The sequence below is a fragment of the Nerophis lumbriciformis genome, linkage group LG09 (assembly GCF_033978685.3).
Source record: "Nerophis lumbriciformis linkage group LG09, RoL_Nlum_v2.1, whole genome shotgun sequence".
NCBI classification, from domain to species: Eukaryota; Metazoa; Chordata; class Actinopteri; order Syngnathiformes; family Syngnathidae; genus Nerophis; species Nerophis lumbriciformis.
This window is the reverse complement of record NC_084556.2, coordinates 10752797-10768325: the sequence shown is the minus strand read 5'-3', so window position 1 is coordinate 10768325 and position 15529 is coordinate 10752797. Positions and strand designations below refer to the sequence as shown.

Here is a 15529-nt window from a genome sequence, read left to right as displayed (position 1 = left end):
GCACCCATCAGGAGCAAGGGTGAAGTGTCTTGCTCAGGACACAACAGACATGACGAGGTTGGTACTAGGTGGGGATTGAACCAGGGACCCTCGGGTCGCGCACGGCCATCCTTCCACTGCGCCACGCATATTATATACTATATTTCATGATATCATGTAGAAGGTCTGTGCTCACCCCATGTATGCCATACATAAAAAATTCATTCTGAGTGTAATTGTAATTAATTGAAACAGTGATGGAACTGTGTGGTCTTTACAATAAAACATAACTGCATTGCACTGCAAACAGTTTAATTGTTTTACTCATCACTGCCAACATGTAACATCACTGCTGTGATGTCACATGGTGTATACCCTCATGTGCCAATATAAATGGTAAAATATGCATTTTTACACATCTTTATTCACACCAATCACATAACACTGGCAAGAGTACCGATGAATATTGGTATCGATTAGGAATATTGATATTAAACAAAATCCTAACGATATGCATCCCTAGTCATTGTAGAGTCCAACGAAATTGTGTGCAATCCTAGTTAGTGCAGTTTAAAAAAAAAAAAAAATCATTACGAAACAATAACAAAGTCCTGAAACATACAGCGGTCGTACATTTTGTACAGTTTTTGCACAATGGTTTAATTTAAAATTAAGATCTCATGTGGAATATTGCATAGGTGAGCTAGAAGTTCTGCTATTGCATGAAGAAGCGCATGTAAAAGGTTTATAAAATGAGTGCATTTCATATAACATTTTACCGCAAATATTGTCAAAGCGCCTTTCTGCGCCGTCAGATACGAATGTGGCACATTTTCATAGACATTCTCACCATCCCCAGTGGCGTGCATAGTTAGCGCTGGGTGGGGTTCAAACCCTGTGCCAGAAATTTCAACAAAAAAAGTTTTGCACATGCATTTCCCATGAACTAATTTGGTATAAAACATGCATTAAATTAAAGTTTGATTATAATGTTTAAAAAAAAAAAAAAAAAAAGAGTATAAAAGCAGGAATGGGGGAAGCTCAAATTAAATTTGAGCCTCAATTTAGCCAACCACAGCCACGACAGTTCAACAATTATACATTTTTTACAACCTTGCATCAAGGTTCATCTTGGAAATGTGGCTTGTATACAGTTAATTAGGTGTTAAACCTACAGCAACGAAAACCTGTTAACATTTGTACCACTGTGGATAATCTATCGTGGGGGTTATTGATGACGAATAATTTACACACCCATAGAATTACTAAGGCCTGTTTTTGAATCTTATAGCCTACAATATGCCTCCATCAGTTATGAAACATGTTTCATTTAGCTGTACACAGAGTTCTGTACTTCAGTTAAACATCTTGTCAAAGAGTCTTCGGAGAATCTTTAGCAACAGCACCCTCTAACGAAGTAATACTGTAGCACACTTTTCCCCTGCAGATTGTGCCATTAAAAGTCTCCATAAAAACAGATACATTTTAAAACGGACATCCGCAAATAGGTGGGAATGTATCAAGTTTTATATATCTCAGATGTTCCACAGTGCCCCTAGATTAGCCTGCATAGTGGAAAAAAAGAAGAAAAAAAGTATTTCAACACTTACATCTTTATTAATTTTACTCAGTTCTGGAAAAACGTGCAGTGAATTAAGAGTGCAAATGATAGAAACATGCTCAGGTCAGTGCATCAAGGCAACCTCCGTCTGTTGAACACTAGGATGCCTGCAAGAGCAGCTGGGAAATCTCATCTCTCCTCCCTGCCCGCCCAGGACAAAGATCACATCCACCCCCCTTTTATTTTTAAATCCTCAATGTTCTTAAAAAGACAAAATACTGGAAACATACACACAAGATTCAATTCCAGACAACCCATGCATTGGGACTACACCACAGCGATGGATTATCAATAGGGATTCCATAAGAACTGGTCCGAAACAATTGGAACCTGCTGGTCATCGACAGATAAATCTACATGGAAACAAGGACACGAAAACCAATTCTAACCGGTGATCGGATTGGTCAATTTTGCGTAATCTGTGTGAAAGGGGCGATGGTCCTACCTTCTGCATGGTCAGCGTCCAGCTGGAGGCGGAGCCAGTCGTTCACATTGTCATTGGCCAGTTGAATCCTGAAGGAGCAGTTGAGGCCAGGGGGAGAGCGAGGAGGTCGGCGGTTCCTTATGGGTTCCTTGTCGAAAAAAATAAATTGTCAACTTGGATCATTAACATATGTACATGACTTCCAGCTCACGTTACCGATGATAGCATAACACTCCAGGTGCTGCGCAGCTCTGGAGACATCTCGGCCGACAGGGGAGACACAGAGGAGGCCGCTAGGGTCTCATTCTCTCTCCGTTTTTCTCCATCGTCCCACAAATCAGAGGTCATCGTTGCCAACTGGTTCTGCCTGCAACGATTTAGCAGCCAAAGCTAAAAAAAAAAAAATATGCGAGGAAAACACAAGGACAACCACAACACAAACTACTGGAAATGTAATTTTTTTTCTCACATATTGATTGCCACCTACAGTTGCTCCACCGGGTCATGCGCATCGGTGGTCTCCTGCAGTGGGTCGCTGCACGGGTCCCACTGGTGCAGCGCTCGTCTCCATAGACGCACTTGCATGTCCCAGGAGCGCCTGCTGTACTTACTGTCCTTGTTGGGGGTGGAAGGGTGGACCGTGGGGTCTCTCAGGTGTCTGGATGAGGGTGGGTTATTATAGTATTAGGGTAGCGAGATATAGAACATTAAAATTTAGCCGACAATGGAGGTTTTAATACCATCGTCACATTGTAATAATGCATGTTGACACATTCTAGCTGTGTCGTGCAAATATGACAAGTGAACGAACGCATCCTCACTGCAATGTAGCGTCCTCGCCAACGTCCCATGACGTGACGAAGCTGCTTCTAATTACTAATAGCCTCCCTGGCAACAAATACTGTATTATCACTGAAGGACAATAGCTAAACATGCTACACAACACGGAAAATACAAAAAAGCACAGCTAACTAAACTAGAGATTATGCATGTTAACAGGCGGGCGTATCAATACCAACAGTATCGATACCAAACATATTATCAGTATATGGTTGATACGACAGCGATTCGATCAATGTTTCAAAAAATTATTTGTCATTGTTTACAAACTAAGGAAATGAGAGCCAATAGTTTTAGCTTTTGTTTACTTATTTTGCACTGACTTAATTATACATTTTGTATGTAAAAAAAAAATGGAATAAGGAAAATGTATATTGTTACACTGCCATCCTGATTTTGTCAGATTACAGTTGCGATAAAAGAAATCATTAAATGATCCAGATCATGTTAAGTATGAACATCGGTATGACCAACACTGCACTTGTGACTACTTGGTATTGAATAGTAACCTGACTCTCGCCAGATCCTTGTAGTTCGCTGAGCTCCACACAAGGATCTGGGACTTCTCAATAGGAAATGTATTTCAGAAGGCAGGGCCTTGTATTTATATAAAAAAAAAAAAAAAAAAAAAAAAAAAAAAAAAAAAAATCATTTAAAAAAAGTATGCGATTGGATAAACCACTTGTCCGTTATCCTAAATGACGTGCTACTTCAACCACTCACATCGAAATTAACCGGTGACGCTGGGAAATCCAAAATAGATAGAGATAACGATAGAGCGAAAAGTTAATAAATTCCTTCAAAACCGTTCTGTTCATCTTTTAAATAATTAATATTCGATAGATTTGACAAAACAGTTGCAATAGCAGAATCAATGTCAGCACACGACGCAGCGAGGGCTGCGTGCCGCCATTGTGGCGCTACGTCACATCTATGAAATCCCGCCCGGCGATCCTGATTGGTTCAATATTTTTTGCTATCTTGGAGTTTGCATTGCCCTCGAGCCCAGATCCTTGTGGAGCTCAGCAAACTACAAGGATCTGGCGAGAGTCAGGTTAATTGAATGGTAGTATCGCCCAAAAACTTAAGGTATACAAACAGAAGAATGTGCCATTTAATTTGAACAGAATGTAGACTGAACCATGTTATAACTTAATCACCATTACCAGTAAATTAGATTTATAATAATTTTGAGAAACAGATACAACTTGAAATGACACAATGTCACATCTTATGTCAGCAGCTAAATTAGGAGCCTTTGTAACTAGTTTTCAAAAAGTTCCATTTATATACCAAAAGTATATAAATGTAGAGCATATAGCCCATCCCTAAAATGGTATATTCCGCATTGACTTGAAATGGGGGAAATAAAAATACAAGTAATGTTTTCTATATTTGTGAAATATTTGGTAGATTTGCTGCTCGAGTACATCATTGATTATATTTAAAGTAGCACTATAACATCAGGGTTTCCCCTAGATTGCCAAGATATCTGTGGCAGTGGGAGCATGGTCACAATGGCGTCATCGTATATTTTGCAGACAGTTTGCTACGATTTTCTTTCAAAAAAGGCTAAAAAATGAACATTCATTTAAAAACAAAGTGTTAGTATTAACATGCATTTTAGTGCTGTTCTGCTACTTTATCAGTTGTTGCTGCTTATTGTACTTTGAGAATTTTTCAAGTGTCCAAAGACTATTAGTGACTATCAAAAACAACTAGCAACAAATCTAGCATCTTTTGCTGGAGTTATAGAATGTGCTTATGATTAGTAACTTAATTTGGTCCCTTGCTGATGTCACACTTGCTTCGCGCTGGTGCTTCAGTTGAACTTTATCACCACTGTCCTTTTAATATTTGCACATTTTGTAGATAGATCTCTGCAGGTATATCTGGGATATACTAAAGTTACATCCACATCGCAGACATGGTGACTATGCTCCAATCGCGCGAGTCTTGTTTTGGTGATCAGTTATTTTTCTGCGGTCAAATTTTGGTGCATCACTAGTCAATAGTGCACTAACCGGCATAATACATATTTAAACTGCAACGACTTGCTGGTGCTAATGTTTATATAGGTGTGTTTTTTATTCAATGTTAATTTTTCCCCACGTTTGCAAACACAGTCTGTGCCTGAAAGCGGATTGGCGGAGAATGAGGAAGTAGTGGTGTGTGTCTGAGGAAGCACAGAGACAAAAGTGTTTGCACGGGAGGCACAACCTGTTGAAATTGGGCCGTTATAATTGGCAACAAAAGTTAAATGGCGTCGACTGACTTCTTTTGGAGGCCAAAATTCATCATATTAATTTAGTTTTCACGTAATACTTATTTTCAGGTGTGGCGGCTATGATTTTGCCATGGCAGGCCACAACAATCAGTTACATTAAGGGTAAACCCTGCTCCTTTAGTTGGTGTCTGACAGGAAGGAAAGCTCTCATTTGTAGCCCTTTGTTTTCATGTATTCAGTCCAGTAAGCGCGATTATCTTATAGGTCTTACTTTGGTACTTGCTGCAGGTAGTTCTGGTAGCCGATGGTGTTCTTGCCATACAGGATCTGTTTCTTTCTGCGCTTAAGAAGTGCAGCGTTGGTTTCGGTGTTGCTCGAGTCTGGGATGCGAGGGTAGCAGCGACTCAGAGGTCTGGTGAAAGCAAACATGAAGCTTTGGATACAAATTATAATTACATGGTGGGGCGGAGAGAACTAAAATGACACCTCTTCTCCACATCATCTGTTCCTACTGCGATGCTGCGAGTGGACACTTTGAGGATGCAACGCTCCAAGATTGACTGCCTGGCCAAAATAAATAAATACATATATTGTTTGAAAAGTTACAAAGCTGCAGTCCTAAAAATTAGAAATAATTTTGACCTGTGTGGTTTGTTGATTGCAGCTCGCTCTCCTCCTCGCGGACCTATCCTTCCTGGAGACATCAGGGTCGGAGAAGCGTTACTGTAAACAGGGCAGATAACTGTTTGCAAACAGTGCATCAGCTAAAAACATCCTCTAATTGTAATTAAAATAGTCATGGCTAACCTGACCAGGCTGTCATAGACATAACTGCAGCCAGGGAGGAGCCAAGGCTCTGGGGTCGAGCATCCAGTAGCAGCCAGAAGTGGTTCAGGGAGACCATTCCACATGGCTGTCGACCAGCCCTTGCTGCATGGCCGTGGGCTGAAACAGAAACTAAGAGCACAATTCCAATGAAAATCCAGCAGTCCATATAAAAAACATTTGAGAACATAGAAACCCTTAAAATACAAAAGTGTTATAGTAACAAGCAGTAGTTTTCAGAGAAAAAGAAAATGAAGTCATGATTTTGCAAACAACTACACTTTAGTTATCAAACCAATCCTAACATGCACCATTATGTAGAGACCAACCATAGACAACATTTAATCACTACATTCCCCACAAATCCTTGCATTATATGTACCATATACTTAAAGTCGCTGAACTTCCTATTGAATTTCATAATAAAAAAAAGGCCGCAAGCCTTCGTCTTTTAGCAAAGGTAAAACCGTTTTTATCTTTTAACCTTTTTGAACAAGTAGTGCATGCTTTTATTTCAAGTCTCCTGGACTACTGCAATGCACTTTATGCGTTGGAAACATTTTGTTTAAATGTGCTATATAAATAAAGTGGATTGGATTGAAGCTATCGTTGTCATGACATTTTCGCTATATGAAATGCCTTTCCTGCTGGCGCACTATCATAACAGCAATTCAAGTGATACAATATGTAAATCTCTAAATTAATAAATAAATACAAATGACAGGGAGTTATATTCGAGGTCCCAACATATTTACTTTGTTACGATAGTGCGGGTACATTTCGCCTCTCGTATCGAAGTACGTCGACCTACCTGGAAGAAAGCAATGGGCTCTGGGCTGCAGTTTCCACTCCGCTGCCTGACATGTTGGCAATTTTGAAATTGGCGCTTACGACTCAAGCGAACAGACGCCATTTTCAAATTTAACAGTTCCTTTAATGAGACGCACCTGTAGGGGGCGTGGCCTATTTTGGGTATAATTACTAACTAATAATGAAGTTTGATCGATCAGCTAAATGGCTTCACTATGTGTTGGAACTATTTTCCTCGTAAAATACCCAGTTAACATTAACACAGATTAATAATATTAGTTTGACCAAATCATCGGTATACTATTGTTAAATGTTAAACTTCCATTTTGTCGCCGCAGCCGTACACATGCACTTCTTCTCCCATACACCAGGTGACGCTGTCACATTAAGAGTTTACAACCAGACTCCTCCAAAGCGGAAACTGTCACACCAACATGGCGTCTGGCAGCGGGGTGAGTGTTTTTAATCGTTTTCGGACCTAAACCGTGTTTTGAAAACACTGTTGTCTTGCTACTGACGAAGCTTGTACCTCAGAATATGAAGTTATTCATTTTGTTTTATTTCTCTTTTTTATTTGATTGGCATGTTTGTCGCCAAAAGCGATATGTTGGCAATAAAAGAGCGTTAGCCCTGCAGACAAAACAAATACTCTAAGGTTGATTACTGCTAAATAGCGAAAACAAAGTTTTTACAAGTCAGAGCCGTAATTAGTCACTGTACCCTCACATATAGGCCAGATCGTTACTAAAATTACTTTTTGTTTTTTGGAAAATGGGACATGTGTTGGTGATGGATTGCCGTAAAATGTATCCCATTGGGTTGAGTTTTTTCTTGCCCTGATGTGGGATCTGAGCCGAGGATGTCGTTGTGGCTTGTGCAGCCCTTTGAGACACTTGTGATTAAGGGCTATATAAATAAACTTTGATTGATAGTTGGACGTGAAATAATCTAAAATAATGTGTGCAATGGTCAGCATTTCATGCTTCAAGATACGGATGTAACAATATCAAAAATTTTCGGTACGATATCGTCACGGTATTAAGGCCACTGTACCCAGAGCCGGCCCAAGGCATAAGCGTACTAAGCGCTTGCTTAGGGCCCCACGGCCAACAGGGGGCCCCCAAAAGCAATTAACAAAAAAATCTTATTTTTTATTTTTTGCATGTACGAGTCTGACTGATGATTTCTAAATGATCAAAGATATATTATTGTACAAAAACACAATTTTAGGTCAACAGAGTGCTGCTGCTGATCTAGGCTTGGTGATTCTTCCTGCCTCTCTTTAAATGTAATGCTGCCTCTGCTGCACCTGTGACGTTTGCCGCCTGCTATGGCACATTAGTGCCAAAAATCCGAGCGCATAAAAACTGTTATCGCGCGCTGATTCTCCACTTTGTGCGTGCGCGCGACACCCTTTTGCGCGCGCGTGGTGCCTTTTTGCGCGCGCTCTGTGCGCTGTCATGTTTCGTTTTGGCACTTTGGGGGCGGGTATGCTTAGACGGCCCCTCCTTTCTGATTGGTCAGGCGAAAAATACTCAGAGATAATCAGAAGTATAGCAGAGCGGGTCATCGTCAATATGTATCAAGATTGTTATAGGCGCAAAGTTTTCACTTCTTCTTGAACATTTGTTTTCTAATTTATGGAATTTCTTTTGATTCAGCCATAAAATTAATGAAATAATCTTTGAATTTTGTTTTTAAAATGTCAAAAATAGCCTTTTAATAATGTATTCTTAAACAGTTTAAAATAATCAGAGAACTGACGAACACTGACCCTACACAACTATGTTGCACAATTAAGTCTTTTTTTTTTATAGCGAAAGAGGTGATTTCAACAGGTGCAGCATCCTATGTCATATCTACATGTAATAAGATTTGTAACAAGGCAAACCGTTTGTAAATTGGTCGAAAATCGAGCAAGTTATGGTAATTTAATTGGTACATGTACTAATTAAATTACCATAACTTGCTTTGACATCAATGTAATGATTGAGGCTAGCTGTCCGAGGTAAGATGGCTACAACGTTGCTACGCTGGAGAATGATTTGTCATATGAAAAATGCTCAGAGCCAATCAGAAAGGAGGGGCCGTCTAAGCATACCTGCCCCCAAAGTGCCAAAAAGAAACATGACAGCGCAAGGAGAGATGCCAGGAGTACACAGAGAGCGCACAGACCGAGACGACCCTTTTGCGCGCGCGTGGTGTCTTTTTGCGCGCGCGTGGTGTCTTTTTACGCGCGCGCAAAAGGGTGTCGCGCGTGCACGAAGTGGAGAATCAGCGCGCGATAACAGTTTTTATGCGCTCGGATTTTTGGCACTAATGTGACGCCATATCTTTCCTCTCAGATTCAGACAGGACTGAGCAGGTAATCAGAGGACCACTGTCTATTAAGGAGAACTTTTCATTCCCCAAACGGCATGATGGCCGAAGTTTTCATTATCATTATACCTACAGACAGCTAGTCAATGGGGAAAAAGTCAAGCGTAGCTGGCTGACTTATTCAAGATGTAAAGATGCAGTCTATTGCTTTTGCTGCAAATTATTTTCCAAAAAGTCCTTAAAACTGGCAGCCGAGGGACAGCGGGATTGGGTCAACATAGGTGCACTGCTGAAACAGCATGAAAACAGTGAAGATCATTGTAACAACATGGTGAAATGGAAGGAATTTGCCTTGCGTCTTTCAAAGGGGAAAACTATTGATGAATTTAACTTCAGTAGACTGCGCTCTCTTTGTACAAAGTAAACATTAAATATGAACAATTAACTAAAAATGTAAACTAGTAATTAAAGACTAATAAGTACAAGACTGATGAGACAAGATGACACTTTTACTGTAAATACAAAGCTTTATCACTTGGACTGTTCAAAACCAGGCCATTCTTGTAGCTGAATGTTTTCTACATTTTAAGATTAGGAACCATATGTGGCACTCTGGACATCATTCGTTCATTCATTGGTATTATTTATGTTCTTAACTGGGCCACCCCCATATCTTTATAAATGACATGTCATTTGTAAAGACATGCCAGGCTGACAATAGGATAATGTAAACAACACTGCCAGAGCCGCAATGAGTTTATAGTAGGTGTGTGAATGATCAACAATCAATATTATTGGCAGAAATAGAGGGCCCCAAAATCAAATTTTGCTTAGGGCCCCATGGAGGCTTGGGCCGGCACTGACTGTACCGTATTATTGTGGTATTGTAAAAAAATAAAGGCTTGGTAAAATACCTTAGTGGGTAAAATTAAGTGGAGATGTTGAAGATAGACTTAGACAAAGTTTATTGATCCACAAGAGAAATTGTTTGACACACAGTAGCTTAATTGTAAAATGATGACAATTTCAGGAGCTACTGTGTGAATGTGTGTGTGAATGGGTAAATGTGGAAGTAGTGTCAAAGCGCTTTGAGTACCTTGAAGGTAGAAAAGCGCTATACAAGTACAACCCATTTATCATTTATTTACTGTGATCTGATGCCACTCTTTCAGGCGCACTTCAAAACTATGTGGTCTACATCAGGGACGTGCACATGATTATAGAGGGGCAGGGGCTCAAAGTCAGAAAAGGGCAGGACATTTTTTTTGGTCCTTTGCACCATATGGAAATTAATGTAAAATTAAATGTGCTAATAGGAAGCTAACTACTTAGCTGTGTGTCCTTTGTAGGTAAAAGTGATCGCCATTTCTTTTGTGTCAACAAATTATTGTCATAATGAGTTAATTCACATTATCATAGGCTTGGAAGACATGAAAAGCAACAAAACACTGGTTTATTATTAGGCTATTTATTGTTAAAGATAAGCACTTTAATATTGAACATTGAACAGTGCAACATGAACTTTGAAAAAAAATACAAAAATAAATACTCAAATGGAAAAAAATTCAATGAGAAAATCTGTCCTTTTCCCTTAACTTGATGAAAACACCATCAAGTTGTAACTTATGGTCTTTCTCACTTAATGCTCAGACTAAACAACTGAAACGCAATACAGGCCCACAAATATGGACCAGGGGCCAGTAGAGGGCTGTAGGATGGAGGCCACCCATACCCAAATATGCTCCTCAATGTAAATTCACAGTAGAGGGCTGTAGGATGGAGGCCACCCATACCCAAATATGCTCCTCAATGTAAATTCAGGGCTTCCATGATGCTAGTACTTGGTTTTAGCCATGCATTAAGAGGTTTGCTACCCGTAGCTGCTTCCTGGCGCTCCTTCTCCTTCCTTTTCTGTATCCTTTCTTTTTTTGGCATTGTGCTGCAGGCATAATCAACATGAATCAAGTTTAAATACAGATGGTAATATTCCTAACAGATAACCTACATCTTGTATCCCCAGAATGCTGAAATTATTATTATTATTATTAATAATAATAATAATTATTATTATTATTATCATTATCATTATCATTATCATTCTTCTTCTTATTATTATTATTGTTATTATTATCATTATTATTATTATTATTAAACAGAAACTGACACATTGAATAATAGAATAATACAGCGTTTTTCTAAAATATTACCCATATTAGATGCTGAATAAGTGGACGGCGACTAGACCATAACTCACAGGTTCAAGTTGCTCCACTCTCACGTCTCCTCAGGGGCGCAGTTGGCTCTCTCTCCTCTCACTTACTCACTCACTCGCCCTCTCTCTCCCTCTCTGGCGGAAGCGGCAGGCTCAAACAACCCGGTATTACAAGAAAACGTGGAGTTTTTGTACCGCTGTTTTTTTTACATCCCTGACAGGAATGTATTAATGTTATTTAAAGAAAAGAAAAAAAAAACACACACACACAGGCAGAGGGCACTTTTTAAGACGAGGCAAAAAAGGGCAGGGGCTCAAGCACCCATAGGGCCCTATGTGTGCACGTGCCTGCTACATAGAACAAGGTCAAATGTCCTCATACAGCCACAAAATGCAAACGCAATGAAAGACCATACATTAGAAAAACTAAAAAATGTAGAAATTATACATATTGTGCACATAGGACTGCACTATGCATAAACAAACGACAAGACAAAACAAAAACCCCATGTTAACACCCGCATAATCACCCCATGATGCTTCACATTATTGTCCGCTGGGCGGCTAGAGACAGGAGCAGACTTAACAAAGCGACCGAGGAATCCGACTCCATCGGGTTGTCGCGGATGAACGAGAGTCCGTCCAGGGAGACCAAAGTGTCCGACACATGCTCATCCAGCCAGGACCATGAGAAGCCTCCCATCCTGCTGAAGAGAGATCAAAATTTCCCTATACCCACCTCCGGCAAACACAGCCCTGATGCTCAACGATACCTCCGCAGCCCTGTTCCCTCCACCGCATCTCCACTGGAACTTTTGGTCTCTCCACGCAGACTTCCCTGAGAAGAGTGGTCTCTGTGGCAAACAACCGAGCCAACGCACCATAAACACCCTTAGTGTAATTGAACAGAAACATAATGCTCAAATGATGTATTCATATATATTACAACAAAATACAAATCAAGAGTTTTTAGGTGCTGACAATGTAAACATCCAGTTTAACAAGTGTAAAACCATGTCCAGTTTAGTTTAACTTTTAACATCCTAAAAAGCATCGTCCTCTGCAATTGTAATTGTTAGTAGAATGCTGATTCCCAGGAGGTTAACTGACAGTTTAACTTTTAATAAGTTTAAATACCTGTCGAATCTATGTTTTGCCTCACTGGCTTTTTGGTTTTACATCTAGGATGTTTTCCGGGTAAATGTTCATCAATTGGCCAACTACTCGTTTTCCTTGTTGTAGACGTTGCTCATGAGGATTTATGCTAAAACGAAATAACTGCTTGTCTACTCATTCATTGGACTGACGAGACTCAAACATAATGTTTTCTCCTTTACTGTTTTTGTGTTCATCGTAAAACCAAAATGTTTCCATACTTTGCAGGAGGTTATCCTCTCTGCTCGCCCGCACTGCGCAAAGGATTATGGGGGATATAGTTTACTTTTCAGACCAGCCCATTTATTAGCAGCATAAAAAAACTACATTGATGGGAGTACTCCAAGTTCTTGTTTGATATCGTCACATACCAGGGCATTATTGCTAGCATTTTGAAACCGAAATACGACTATATTTACAATACTGTTACATTCCTAGTAACAAAGTTTATTGTTCTCTTCCAGTCAAGTAAGGGCGACTTCCGTCGGAAGTGGGACAAAGATGAATATGAGAATCTTGCTCAGAAACGTATTGCTGAGGAGCGAGAGAAAGATGCGAAAGATGGTGAGCCGCGATATTCTGACATGTCCAAACACTGTTATGTATTTGTATGATTGTCGTACAAACTCTGCCTCTTAGGGAAAGTTGTGCCACCGGTTAAACGTGAGATGCTGCGTCATCGCGACTACAAAGTGGATCTGGAGTCCAAACTTGGGAAGACCATTGTTATCACCAAGACGACCCCACAGGCTGAAATGGGCGGGTAGGAACAGTTTAAATCCTGCTTTTTACATCTTAATATAGCAACAGTTGTACAGACTTCACATGACACCTTTTTCAGATACTACTGCAACGTGTGTGACTGCGTGGTGAAAGATTCGATCAACTTCCTGGATCACATCAACGGCAAGAAACGTGAGTTTTGATGCATGCACGTTGGGATACGGAGGGAAGATGGGAGTGTGTGTTTTAACTGCTTGAGTGGCCGTGTGTGTGTGCAGATCAGAGGAACCTCGGCATGTCGATGAGGGTAGAGCGCTCATCCTTGGATCAGGTCAAGAAGCGTTTCGAGGTGAACAAGAAGAAGATGGAGGAGAAGCAGAAGGAGTATGACTTTGAGGAGCGCTTGAAGGAGCTGCGAGAAGAGGTCAGGAGAGGAATATTCAGAACATGTGCAGAGTTAATGTTGAATTTATTGTGTACTAGAGGGGACCTTGTTAGTAAGCATATAGCAGTATGACAGGAACAAGTGCTTTCAACACAACACGGAAAGTCGAGTGAGTGCCGTCTTTGCTTTTTACACAGTACCCACTGAAAGGTTTGAAATATTGCGGAAACTGTGTGTGTTTTCATGCATTTCCTTAAACACAAGCCTGGTTGACACTGCTTGGAAATGCTGCCTTGTCTGCACCTTATTCTGTGCTGCTGTTCTCTATAAACATCACTGAGAAGAAACATTTAAGATGAAGTCCAACCAGCAATTTTGGGGCACATGATTTCCAATCAGAGCTGTAACAGAGGCGGGACACTGGGTTCCGTATAATAGGCAAGGCGAAGAAATATTGGTTATATGGTTAGAGATTTGATGTGGATACTTTGAGGCGTGCGAAATGGGCTACATGGTGGCGTCTCACCTAATGGCTCTAACAGTCGCTCTAAAGGCCTAAAAATGCCAGATCGAAAACAGAAACTAGTGTAAGTTCGGTTATAGTACAATATACTTTTGACTTGGTAACTGATCAGATGTTCTCCTCAGGAGGACAAAGCAAAAGCGTACAAGAAGGAGAAACAGAAAGAGAGAAAGCGGCGGGCAGAGGACGACGGGGACTTTGAGGAAGACGACGAAATGGCGGCCGTCATGGGCTTCTCCGGGTTTGGCTCGTCTAAGAAGAGTCACTGACACGAAGCCCCGCAAGGCTATAGACGACAGCAGGTCTGGTAATAGCAATGCCGTTTTTTATTGTTTAGCTCCACCCACCTACTGCAAGAGGAGGTTAAAGCGCTAAATCAAATGAGACGCGAGACGAAGGACAACCAGTGTGCCACTGCACACATGGTAGCGTTACCAGTCTCCCATTTTGTTCTGACCACATTCAATGTTTTGTGAGGTGGAACCTCAAAACTGGACTTTTTGTTTGCAGATGAAAGAAAATAAGACCTACATTTTATGGATTTTTGACAGTTCGAACATTAGTTTTGGCCTAATTAGAATTCATCAAGTCGCAGCTTTACATTTCTAATGTCTGCATAATGCAAAAACAGATCCCTCACATTTATTCTTGTTATCCTGAAAGAACGTTGCTGTATATTGTCATATCATCAGGTTTTCTTCCATTGGAAGCAACCCTTTGATTTTAATTAAACAGTATTTTTGTTTTTAAACAGTTGCTCACTAAATGATCTGAATCAATTATTCATCTCTATATTTATCAGTACCGGTAATACCTCTGTTTTCAACTAAAATTGTTGCTAACATTATACCCCGGTTGTCGTATATCATCTGTGTATGGTCAGACCAAGTCGTCTGTTTTCCCACTTTTTATTTGTGCAGAACTAAGTGCCCAAACAAAGAATGACACACGTTGGTACTGAGTTAGCCTGCATAATAACCACCACAGGGCAAAGAAAGTTGCCAGCACTTTGATATATAAGGTGAGAAACACAATTCAATTAATCGCCGTCTTCAATAAAATGATGTTAAATATTTTTTTATCATTTCATTTGTCATTTATTTTATATGTTATTGTTTACTGCATGTCGTTCGATATAAAATGTGTTTTGTGTTCATAGTTTTGGTTATCTGGGGCAGATTAATTGGTTTTGTATTATTTCGTATGGGAAAAAAGGGCTTTTTTGTGGGATTGATTTTTCTGGAACAGAATAAAACTAAAACTGAGTTATTACTACAGTGCCGATTTTCAGCTCGGTTTAATATCCAAGCTGATTTTTCTTTCTCACCGATGGCGAGGCCTGTTTTTTTATTTAGGAACAGTGATGTAAATGTTAACTCCGCACAAAAACAGTAAATCTAGCACTTATTTGTCCGTGCCTTTTGCACAGAACCCATTTAATTTCAAACCCAGTAGCTGTTTGTGACTTAGTTTTTGAACAATGGGC

At 40.1% G+C, this 15529-nt stretch overlaps 2 protein-coding genes and 1 long non-coding RNA gene across 9 annotated transcripts in view; 1 reads left to right on the top strand and 2 right to left on the bottom strand.

Moving 5' to 3' along the window:
- Window positions 1-1576: 1576 nt before the first annotated feature.
- Window positions 1577-6842, bottom strand: slbp2 (stem-loop binding protein 2). 2 transcript variants are annotated; one of them, XM_061961616.2, is made up of 9 exons: window positions 6728-6842; window positions 5899-6048; window positions 5734-5814; window positions 5578-5655; window positions 5363-5524; window positions 2512-2682; window positions 2241-2391; window positions 2046-2172; window positions 1577-1953 (listed from the first exon to the last, which is right to left on the bottom strand). In XM_061961616.2, the coding sequence occupies exons 1-9, from the start codon at window positions 6778-6780 to the stop codon at window positions 1889-1891; spliced, it is 1038 nt and encodes a 345-aa protein (XP_061817600.1). In that variant the 5' UTR covers window positions 6781-6842; the 3' UTR covers window positions 1577-1888. The 2 variants fall into 2 exon arrangements, with proteins under 2 accessions (XP_061817600.1, XP_061817601.1); XM_061961617.2 differs by having other exon boundaries at window positions 5363-5503.
- A 109-nt stretch (window positions 6843-6951) lies between these two features.
- zmat2 (zinc finger, matrin-type 2) lies at window positions 6952-15127 on the top strand. Its single transcript, XM_061962631.2, has 6 exons — window positions 6952-7178; window positions 12877-12976; window positions 13052-13175; window positions 13254-13327; window positions 13414-13559; window positions 14169-15127. The coding sequence occupies exons 1-6, from the start codon at window positions 7161-7163 to the stop codon at window positions 14310-14312; spliced, it is 606 nt and encodes a 201-aa protein (XP_061818615.1). The 5' UTR covers window positions 6952-7160; the 3' UTR covers window positions 14313-15127.
- Window positions 11237-15529, bottom strand: part of LOC140679025 (uncharacterized) — a 50776-nt gene continuing 46483 nt past the window's right edge. Inside the window, exons 4-5 of one of the 6 annotated variants that reach the window (XR_012050601.1) lie at window positions 12031-12148; window positions 11237-11964 (exon numbers count right to left, since the gene is read on the bottom strand). This is a non-coding gene — a long non-coding RNA (uncharacterized lncRNA). Of the gene's footprint in view, window positions 12149-15529 lie in introns of all 6 variants that reach the window. The other 5 variants (XR_012050603.1, XR_012050602.1, XR_012050604.1 and 2 more) reach the window with 5 other exon arrangements.

Bases quoted from the DNA above. Each gene is read 5' to 3' on its own strand.
- zmat2 (XM_061962631.2), top strand. The intron at 12,977-13,051 runs GTGAGCCGCGAT...TCTGCCTCTTAG, and splicing joins AGAGAAAGATGCGAAAGATG to GGAAAGTTGTGCCACCGGTT. The intron at 13,560-14,168 runs GTCAGGAGAGGA...TGTTCTCCTCAG, and splicing joins TGAAGGAGCTGCGAGAAGAG to GAGGACAAAGCAAAAGCGTA.
- slbp2 (XM_061961616.2), bottom strand. From the start codon at position 6,780: ATGTCAGGCAGCGGAGTGGAAACTGCAGCCCAGAGCCCATTGCTTTCT. The intron at 5,815-5,898 runs GTTAGCCATGAC...CCCTGTTTACAG, and splicing joins GTCTATGACAGCCTGGTCAG to TAACGCTTCTCCGACCCTGA. The intron at 1,954-2,045 runs GTAGGACCATCG...GTTTCCATGTAG, and splicing joins GGACGCTGACCATGCAGAAG to ATTTATCTGTCGATGACCAG.